We start from the raw sequence: 10,784 nt of genomic DNA on the forward strand, positions 1-10,784 counted from the left end.
CTGAAAAAATCTTCACAGCCTGATAGCAACCAATAAATCTAAAGATTTTACAGTAAAATTAAATGAATCCAATATCTGTGGGAATAGCAGAACTGTAATAAACACGACCAATCATTAAAGTCAGACCAGCAGTAATGATTGGACGGTATTTGAACTGAATGCAATGATTGGACGGCTACTTGTCTGTCTGTCTGTCTGTCTACCTCCCGGCAGTATTCAGGAAGAGCGTTCATGTGTTTTGGAGAAGTGGCTCTGAATGGAGGGGTGAGATATTTTGCTTTGAATCCTTTGAAACCCAAGCAAAAATGGCAAGGTTTGCAAAATTAATCTATCCTGCCTTTGTGAGGTGACAGCCATAGCCACCAGATAGCGCCAGACCTTGAATCTCAGCACATGCGAGGACGTTCCACATGCTTCGACCATATTCACCTGTTGCCAGTTGATATGTGTACTTAAGACCTTTTTCTGTGTTCAATGCTCAGTCTTGAATTCATGTTATGGTTTTGAAGCGTGATCTCTAACTCTTGACTCATTTGATCTCGGCTTGTTTATTTGCAACTGTGCATGATTGTTTTTTTTTACTTGGATTAGCCCAAAAGAAGCAACAGATTATGAATCATTATAAACATGATATTTTTCCTGTTAATACCTGCAGTGCAGTAAAGAGAACTTTATGATAATAATGTTTAATATAACTGGTCCCTCTAACAGTACACCTGGCCTCAGCTTGCCCCCCCCCCCCCCTTTCTAAACCCCCCTGCATTCTGAACACTGACTCTAGCCCCAGATTCTGTCTTCTGCTTTTTGAGGCCGGTTTGGGTGCAGCAACAGAGAGGAATGTCTTGAATAAAGTACAAACTGATCGCTTCCCCCTTACCACATACTCTGTGTATCATCAGCCTGTCAAAGGCTGTGAATTTAGCTAAAGCCTTAGTTCAAACTTATCCAGAAGATAGTGGTATGAGACGTCATATAATGCAATCAGTCGTCCTGATGTCATCAGTACTGTGTCTTACTGAGTGGATCAGAAATGGTTGTGTTGGCGGTTTGGCTGTCTGCTACACTCCTAATGACACTACCAAGGGGTAACATGTATAGACTAAAGAGTAAGGGTCCTAACATTGATCCTTGAGGGACCCCTCAGGTCATACAAATGCTACTACCTGCAAGTGTTACTTGTTAACCTCCTAATTGTACATTTTGAAGACATAGTATAGCGTTTGTCATATCGTTTTTGTCTATTGGAAAATAGTCGGTTGGAATGTTCAGAATCACACGTGTGACTGTACTCTGTTGGGCCCGCTTTCAAACAATCACGTGTGACGCTACTAGTTAACAGGTTAATATGAATATCCTGTTCTGCAGTGTGAAAAGCTACGCTCAGATCCAGAAGGGCAAACACAGAGCTTTTTGGAGTCAGCATTCATTTTAAAGTAATTTACAACCTTGACTAATGCCTTTTCTCTACTACGATGGGAATGAAAGCCAGACTGGAATGTGTCAAAGGTACAATGTTTTGCTGTGCGGGTTGAGGCCTGTTTGAGTGCAGCAACAGAGAGGTAGTAGGTCTTACCTAAAGCAAAGGGACCCCGTCCATATTTTCCACACTCTGTATCCCACTGTAACAGGCACCATGGGGTTACACAAGCTCCGTCATGCTACCTGGACCTGGACATGCAACATGGACCCTGTGGTGCACTGTCAGCTTCTCACTGTCTGCATGCTACCTGTCAACATGGACACTGGTGCACTGTAGATACTATCAGTAAAGTAGAACGAGACAACACCAGGCTGATTCAGATGACTGGAGCTTTACTGTAACGTATTCATCAGTACATCGTACAACTCATTAACTCTCCCAGCCTGTAGGGGGCAGCATTCATTCACTAACATCATCGTTGATTGTTGTTAAAAGCAGGATCACGGAAGAGGAGGGAGGAGCGACTGACCAGTCTTTCTCCATGTCTCTCCTGTCTCTCCAGGGGTTTATTACAAAGCCCAAAAGCATGATAACAAAATGCATCCTCTACACAAAACTAAATTTTGCAACAAAAAGGATTAAGCGACATTCCAAGTTAGACACTTCCCCTAAAAAAAACAGTAAACCATGTCACGGTCTCGTCGTGGTTGTCGTGGTGACCACACAGATGGAGAGATCATTGGAGAGACATGGAGAAAAACTGGTCAGTCTGGTCTCTCCTCCTCTTCCAGATTTCCTCCCTCCTCCTCCTCCATGATCCTGCTTTTAACAACAAACAACTATTACCACATACAACATCCTGCTATGATGACAGGGAAGAGTTGCAGTACAAAATCAAACAAGATTATTTTTTGTAAATAGTTCTGGTAGATAACGAGGTCTCTGTACAAAGTAACAGGTTTCTGAGATATTAAGTCCACCAATCAGTTAGCACACAGTAATCTGACAGTGTGACATCTATCCAGGGGTTAACCATCAAGCAGGTGGGTGTGCAGGTGTGCTGTGAACCACCTTGCATGTATCCGACCCAGTAGGCACATGGGAGGAGGAGGGCAGTCAGAGCTCTGGACAGCAGCACCAGGACCCAGCTCAGACCACAGTCCCCATCAGGGTGTGAACACACCGGGCAGACAGGGTCTGGGGGCTCCGCTACACAGGAGGGAGGAGAGGGCATGTGTCATCTATCTGCCTCTTAACTTGATGTTCACATTTCTCCTTAACGAAGCAGATGACAAGTTGTTTCAGGGAATAGCAGAGAAACACACGTTCCTACCAAACAAAATCCTGATGGTGTCATTTCCAAAGAGATAGATCATTTTAAGTTATTCTGAGGAATCTCAATTAGACTTATCTGTCGTTTAACATTCTGGAAAAAATTAACAGAGACATTTTTACCAAATGAAAGACTGATGGTTATATCTCCATAAAGATAGATTTTCTCCCATTTTATCTTGTCTGTGTTCCCCATCGTCCACTCCACAGTTCCACAGTAGTAGAGTCCCAGGTCAGACTCAGTCACGTTCTCAATCAGGAGATCATAGGTGTTGTTAGACCGGTTCCACACCAGAGTAAAACCAAGGAAGGGGTTAAGAAGTTGGTCATTTTTAAGGAACATGTTTTTGTTGTTGTTATTATATGTGGACATGACCAGAGTAGGCTGGTTCCTATGAGAGCAGTTCCTGTACCACACTACGTACACCCCAATTGATACTCTGCAGTCACAGTGGAGAGTAACGTTGTCTCCTGGTCTAACTCTCTGCTCCACCTCGGCTCCAGAGACCCCTGTCTCTCCACAGGAAGCAGCACCTGGAGAGGAACAGGAAGGGTTTGGAACAGTCTTGAGGAAACATATTTATGAACAATGTTACTGTAATTCATATATATATGACAGGACTAGACGTTCCTTGTTTTCCGATGATCTCTCTATAAAGACTAGAAACAAGCTACTTGGATTGAGGAAGTGTAAGTAAGTAAGTAAGACTTTATTTATATAGCACATTTCATACAAGAATTGCAGCTCAAGGTGCTTTACATAAAATCAATAAAAACAATAATACAAGTGATAAAAGTAATGATCTACAACAAACCAGACTAGCCGCACTTTGTCTGCGTATCAGTGGTCCTGAGTTTACTTACAGAAGAGTGCAGTCAGAGCGACACACAGACACAGCCTGTCCATCTCCAGGTCTGACGCTGACTGACAGAGAAGCAGGTCTTTGACGCATGTTTCCGTTACGATGTGCCCATCCACAGCACCATTAAAGGACATACGTGCAGCGATTGGTTAGCTGCAATGGAAACGTTTTTCTTTTAAGGTTTTGAGAGGTTTTGAGAGGTGGGTTTAACACAGAAGTGAACAGCTCTCATAACAAGCGTCGTGGAAAGTTGAGGTTATTCAGTCTCAACAACAGGGTCCACTTGACCACGCCCATAACCACACAGCACCACCAAGACCTCCCTAAACTGACACACACAGGTTGGCCTTCACTAGCCTCAGACAGGAACTCTCAGAATACTCTTTCCTGATGAAGTGTTAACTTAGCAAATGTGTCCTGAGGAAATATTAACTGATACTGAATAATATTGAAATATAATTAGTTATACTGGAAGGTAATAATAATAATAATATGTTAAATGTCATAACGCCTTTCCAGAGCTCAAGGATGCTTTACAATGATGATACACAATACAATATACAATAAATCAAGAACACACTCACCTGTAAACAACAACAACACCAACATAATCACCTGCAATCAACACAATTTAAATGTCTGTGCACAGATCCCACATACCACTATCCTACCTTGAAATGGTTTAAACAATACAATGATTACATCAGCAAAGTGTGTTCTAGGTCTTGTAGTTGTTGGGGTGATGGTGGCGTCATGATACACTGATAGTGGTCGAATGGACCCAATTGTTGAGACAGAATAACCACAAACTAAACTTTCCGTTGACGCTTGCTATGAGAGCTGTTCACACCCGTATGTCTTAAAACCTTCAAAGAAAAAACCCAAACTGAGATGTTTCCATTGCATCTAACCAATCCCTGCACGTATGTCCTTTAATGGTGCTGTGGATGAGGACATCGTAACGGAAACATGCGTCAAAGACCTGCTTCTCTGTCAGTCAGCGTCAGACCTGGAGATGGACAGGCTGTGTCTGTGTGTCGCTCTGACTGCACTCTTCAGTAAGTAAACTCAGGAACGTCATGTCCTGTCATAGAGATTGAATTATGATTATTAATTATGAATTACAGTAACGTTATTCATAAATATGTTTCCTCAAGACTGTTCCAAACCCTTCCTGTTCCTCTCCAGGTGCTGCTTCCTGTGGAGAGACAGGGGTCTCTGGAGCCGAGGTGGAGCAGAGAGTCAGACCAGGAGACAACGTTACTCTCCACTGTGACTGCAGAGTATCAACTGGGGTGTACGTGGTGTGGTACAGGAACTGCTCTCATAGGAACCAGCCTCCTCTGGTCACGTACACATATAATAACAACAAAAACAACATGTTCCTTCAATATGACCAACTTCTTAACCCCTTCCCTGGTTTTACTCTGGTGTGGAACAAGTCCAACAACACCTATGATCTCCTGATTGAGAACGTGACTGAGTCTGACCTGGGACTCTACTACTGTGGGACTGTGGAGTGGAAGGTGGTGGAAACAGACAAGATAAAAGAGGAGACAAACTATCTTTATGGAGATATAACCATCAGTCTTTCATTTGGTAAGAATGTCTCTGTTCATTTATTCCAGATTGAGTAAATGACATTGCTCAGATTGACTGAATGAGGTTCCTCAGATTGACTGAATGAGGTTCCTCAGATTGAGAACTGAAGCAATAACGTGTCTGTGTGCTGTTCTTGTTCTCTGCTTCCACCGTGTTAGTTCCTGAGCCGGCTCCTTCAGAGCCAGCCTGTCATCCTGATCCAGAGAAGGATCTGTTCTGGATCCTGCTGCTCACTCTGTGTCCTGGCTGTGCTCTCCTCTCCTCCATCCTCTCCTCCATCCTGGTCTACCACTACTGCTGCAGGACGACCGGTACTCTCACCCTCTCTCACTGCCTGTACTCCTTTTCTCTGTCTGGTCTCTCCTCCTCTCTCACTGCCTGTACTCCTTTTCTCTGTCTGGTCTCTCCTCCTCTCTCACTTCCTGCACTCCTTTTTATCTGTCTGGTCTCTCCTCCTCTCTCACTGCCTCTCTCACTGCCTGTACTCCTTTTCTCTGTCTGGTCTCTCCTCCTCTCTCACTTCCTGCACTCCTTTTCATCTGTCTGGTCTCTCCTCCTCTCTCACTGCCTGCACTCCTTTTCTCTGTCTGGTCTCTCCTCCTCTCTCACTGCCTGCACTCCTTTTCTCTGTCTGGTCTCTCCTCCTCTCTCACTGCCTGCACTCCTTTTCTCTGTCTGGTCTCTCCTCCTCTCTCACTGCCTGCACTCCTTTTCTCTGTCTGGTCTCTCCTCCTCTCTCACTGCCTGCACTCCTTTTCTCTGTCTCACATTCTCTCACTTCCTCCTCATTCTTTTGCTATTCTCACATTCTCTCACTTCTTCCTCACATACGAATTCACAAGGACTCACTTTGATTACCAACTGATTTGCTAAACCGAATCATTTGTTAGATCATTCTCCTTAATTATACAGTACACTTTGACTAATGCTGATGAATCTTCTCTGCAGCATCAAAGGAACCTCAAGGAGATTGCAGGACTGACACCAGGATGAGAGAGAGCAGAGTGCAGGTAGGATATCCACCTAACCTTCATGGGTATTGTAGTTGTAGTGTCAAAGGCTAGTGTTTGTAGTATTGTAGTACTTGTTTTGGTTACCCACAATGCTTGGGGCTATCTCGTTGTTACTCACAGCAGTAAAATACAAGCTCTCCCACTGAGAGTCAAAGTAATAACTCTCTTGGAAGTCGCTTTGGATAAAAGCATCTGCTAAATGAATAAATGTAGGGAGTCAGATGGCCGAGCGGTGAGGAAGTTGGGCTAGTAATCAGAAGGTTGCCGGATCGATTAACCGCCGTGCCAAATGACGTTGTGTCCTTGGGCAAGGCACTTCACCCTACTTGCCTCGGGGGGAATGTCCCTGTACTTGTCCCTGTACTTACTGTAAGTCGCTTTGGATAAGAGCGTCTGCTAAATGATTAAATGTAATAAGACATTCTACTGAACTGTCATGAGTGACCTCTGACCTCCAGCAGGAAGGAGACCAGTGTTACGCTGCACTGGATTTCCCCCAGGGACAGAGGAGACCAAAGAAGAAGAGGAGGACTCAGAGCTCTGACTTCAGTACCTACTCAGCCATCAAGACTAGTGGGGTGTGAGGAGAAAGAGCTGCACTTGCAGCACCACACATGGCTACAAGGGGGAGGGAGAGGAAACATGAAAAGATTTGTTGAAACGTTTGAGTTGAAATGTTTTCAACAAAAATAGTTAGCTTATTTTGATATGCAATGCTTTTTTGATCCACATGACTTAGTTAATAAGAATTTGGGCAATTACTTTGTATAGTTTTTATTTTTAAAGAAAACAGTGTTATGATCAGCTTCACCTGTTACAATAAATTAAATAATTATTATATTTAAATGTGTTGTCTAAAAAAATACTGGCCCCAATATGGAGTTCAATTATATTTTTGTTGAATTGTCTGAATGACTGAATGAAAGATCCTGTTTTGACAAGTCCTATGAAAAAACGTAGCTTTACCTCAAGACATTTTATGGATCATTTTTATTAATGTTATGTTATACATCCATTAGTCTGTGAGGAGATTCACAAACGCATCGGATGAGGATGTCGTTTTTCATACTCAGATATGGTTTTTGTTTGTTATATAAAAAAAGAAAATAAAAACTGTTTAAGTACGACACAAAGGCTGTTATTTGATTGCTGGACAGGTTGGACTGGGTGTGTATTTGTAGCCTGGCAGCCAGCCCAACTTCTCCCCGCCCAAAAAAGAATTTGGTCGGGAAGTTGGGTCTGGAGGGTCTCGTATTGGGGACCAACTACAGAAAACCAGAATCTGGGCGAACCAATTAAATTGCCGGGCGGGCTTTATAGGATGATGGACAGATGATCTACAGTAACGTAATCACCCACGTCACAAAAGAGTGTTTAAGTTGAATTCGTTTTGACAAACATGGCTACCGCTGGAGATCTGGGATGTTATGATTCTGCCATCGAATCTGTTTTAGAAGACATCGACAGCGCATTAATTTTGAAAGAGGAACAGAGAGACGCAATCAAGGCATTTGTCAATGGAAAATATGTTTTTGCCGTCCTTCCTACGGGATTCGGTAAAAGTTTAATTTATCAGCTGGCCCCGATGGAGTTGTAATCCTAAACGGAGAACTTGTTCGTATATGCATTGCCCTTTATTGTTTCGCTCAAAAAGGTTGACCGTGTGAACAAGTACTCTCCCTACCCTTAAATTAATTTTACAACACCGGCAAAAATCGTTTGTATTCATTCTTCAAGCATACTTCAAGTCTGCTTGTAGTGTAGTTCTGTTGACAACAACTATGCGGTGCTTAACATACGTCACATACTCTGTTGCTCTGATTGGTTGTAGATCTACCCAATTGAGCGAAGAGGCATTTGTTTTCCAGGCTCGTTTGAAACACGCCCTGTAGTCAAAGCCCAACGGAGAGTTCTCAGACTCATATTCTGACTAGAATTATGAGTATGACAACGTCAGGCTAACTTCAAGTCTGCTTGTAGTTTAGTTCTGTTGACAACAACTTTGCGGTGCTTAACATACGTCACATACTCTGTTGCTCTGATTGGTTGTAGATCTATCCAATTGAGCGAAGAGGCATTTGTTTTCCAGGCTCGTTTGAAACATGCCCTGTAGTCAAAACCCAACGAAGAGTTCTCAGACTCATATTCTGACTAGAATTATGAGTATGACAACGTCAGGCTAACTCTAACTATGGAACCGGCAGGAATCAAGCGCGTCTCCCCTGGAGTAAAAAAATAAAAAGAAAGGGTTTACACAATAGCCAATCAGAAAATAGCACTATTGTATCTGGGTAAGATTTAACGCAACAACCAATGAAAAAAAAGCATATCCTGTGTTTCGTTCACCTACAGAGCAAACCACTGTTAGCCTGGCTGCCAGCCCAATTTAGCCCCGTCCACAAAAAATGTTGGGTCGGGAAGAGGCATTTTTTTATGAGTTTGTTTGAAACACGCCCCATACTCACTGCTTAGAACAAGTAGGGTTAGGGATTCAAGCACTATTTGCGCTCAAATGAATGCAAACATCGCCCTACCTAAGGGCGTAGATTTAGTTTTATAGGCGGGTTGAAGTCACATAACATTATTAATATTTTAAAACGTCGCTGCCGTTTGAAAATTAGGGGGTTACCCTCCCCCATTCCCCCCCACACAAACTTCCAAAGCTGCAATCAAACGTAAAGCCTTGGTTTAATAGTCGACATATATAAGTCACATACCTACGTGCGTTGTTTGTGTTTTATATGTATTAGCAGTGTAGGCTAAAACAGGTCTTCACATAAGCGTGTTCTTAAAACATGTAGACGCTTTCTGTGGTGTAGGCCTCTCAATTTCGTAAATACATACCAAACTACAACGCAATCCACAGGTAAACAGACAACACTTGACCATTTAGATCTGCGCTATCAATTCAATTAAGTCGTTTCTACTTAAGTTGCTTCACATTTTTCTCATTGTTGGCAAGATAATTTAGATAAAACATAATTTATTGAGCCTACCTTTAATCCTCTAGACAACAGCACACCCGTCGAAGTTAACTTTCACTTTAGTGACGACGCACATAAATAGGCAAAGAAGAAAATAAAACCAGTGACAAATAATAAAAGAAATCGTCGGCTTACTTTACAGGTGTATAATAATTGCCTATCTGTAATAATGGCATATCTCTATAATATTGTGTAAGTAGATCTAGACCTAATGAAGGTTGTGTTGTGGACTAATGTAGTCGTTCTTTTTGTTATATAAAAGTGGGAAGGGCCAGAAAACAAAGTAAAGGAAAGTTTTTTTCCATCAAGATTAGGTATCAGCCCACACTCTTGATATATTTAACCAATGAAAGAGTTGGGATCATATTCTCCATTAAGGAGGAGTGGTGATTGGTTTTAGAACAAGTCTGCGACCTTAAGTACGTGACCCATTGCGGTGTGTCAATGGAGCACAACAGCAGGGCCGTGCAGAGACCTTTCAAGGACCAAGCCTGCCATAATAAAAAATAAATGAATAAATAAATGTATCAATGAATAAATACATGTATCAATAGATGTATTTATACATCAAAAAAATGAATACATGTATGAAAAAATATTAATTACGTATTTATTTATTTACATGGCCATTTGTTTCTGCATTTATTTATTTTTGTATTCATTTCTTTCTTTCCTCATTTATTTCTGCGTTAATGTATTTCTGTATTTTCTTGTCCTTAAGCTAATGAGGTATTGGAATCTGGAAAGATTATATTACGTCAAGGTATGTTGTGTAACTCGTCAATAATTGACAGAGCATCGGCACAGAGAAGAACTTTGTCCCATTATAAAGTTCAAAACATATATTTTTATTAATCAAAATACTGGAACACTGCAAAGGTTTTACTAATTCAGAACTCAAGGTGTTGGTTGCCACCTCTCCTGCAGGGATCTGCTGCACCTGTGGGTCTGCTGCACCTGTGGGTCTGAGGCACCTGTGGGTCTGCTGCAGGGATCTGCTGCACCTGTGGGTCTGTTGCACCTGTGGGTCTGTTGCACCTGTGGGTCTGCTGCACCTGTGGGCCTGCTGCACCTGTGGGTCTGCTGCAGGGGTTTGCTGCACCTGTGGGTCTGCTGCACCTGTGGGTCTGTTGCACCTGTGGGTCTGTTGCACCTGTGGGTCTGCTGCACCTGTGGGTCTGCTGCACCTGTGGGTCTGCTGCACCTGTGGGTCTGCTGCAGGGGTTTGCTGCACCTGTGGGTCTGCTGCACCTGTGGGTCTGCTGCACCTGCAGGGACCTGCTGCACCTGTGGGTCTGCTGCACCTGTGGGTCTGCTGCACCTGTGGGTCTGCTGCAGGGGTTTGCTGCACCTGTGGGTCTGCTGCACCTGTGGGTCTGTTGCACCTGTGGGTCTGTTGCACCTGTGGGTCTGCTGCACCTGTGGGCCTGTTGCACCTGTGGGTCTGTTGCACCTGTGGGTCTGTTGCACCTGTGGGTCTGCTGCACCTGTGGGTCTGCTGCACCTGTGGGTCTGCTGCAGGGGTTTGCTGCACCTGTGGGTCTGCTGCACCTGTGGGTCTGCTGCACCT

The 10,784-nt window shown here is 43.3% G+C and overlaps 2 protein-coding genes across 6 annotated transcripts; one reads left to right on the forward strand and one right to left on the reverse strand.

Moving 5' to 3' along the window:
• Positions 1–1,478: 1,478 nt before the first annotated feature.
• LOC124484110 lies at positions 1,479–9,471 on the reverse strand. 4 transcript variants are annotated; one of them, XM_047044841.1, is made up of 5 exons: positions 9,227–9,465; positions 3,617–3,768; positions 2,876–3,286; positions 2,492–2,629; positions 1,479–2,239 (listed from the first exon to the last, which is right to left on the reverse strand). In XM_047044841.1, exons 2-5 carry the CDS (start codon positions 3,747–3,749, stop codon positions 2,157–2,159), a joined length of 765 nt encoding a protein of 254 aa, XP_046900797.1. In that variant the 5' UTR covers positions 3,750–3,768; positions 9,227–9,465; the 3' UTR covers positions 1,479–2,156. The 4 variants fall into 4 exon arrangements, with proteins under 4 accessions (XP_046900797.1, XP_046900794.1, XP_046900796.1 ...); XM_047044838.1 differs by having other exon boundaries at positions 1,480–2,629; positions 9,227–9,471; XM_047044840.1 differs by lacking the exon at positions 9,227–9,465 and adding an exon at positions 4,287–4,364 and having other exon boundaries at positions 1,480–2,629.
• LOC124484108 lies at positions 4,532–7,473 on the forward strand. Of its 2 annotated transcripts, none has more exons than XM_047044832.1 (5): positions 4,532–4,673; positions 4,804–5,214; positions 5,376–5,528; positions 6,166–6,227; positions 6,689–7,473. In XM_047044832.1, the coding sequence occupies exons 1-5, from the start codon at positions 4,541–4,543 to the stop codon at positions 6,812–6,814; spliced, it is 885 nt and encodes a 294-aa protein (XP_046900788.1). In that variant the 5' UTR covers positions 4,532–4,540; the 3' UTR covers positions 6,815–7,473. The 2 variants fall into 2 exon arrangements, with proteins under 2 accessions (XP_046900788.1, XP_046900789.1); XM_047044833.1 differs by having other exon boundaries at positions 6,692–7,473.
• Positions 9,472–10,784: the final 1,313 nt, after the last annotated feature.

The sequence above is a fragment of the Hypomesus transpacificus genome, chromosome 22 (genome assembly GCF_021917145.1).
Source record: "Hypomesus transpacificus isolate Combined female chromosome 22, fHypTra1, whole genome shotgun sequence".
Lineage (NCBI taxonomy): Eukaryota > Metazoa > Chordata > Actinopteri > Osmeriformes > Osmeridae > Hypomesus > Hypomesus transpacificus.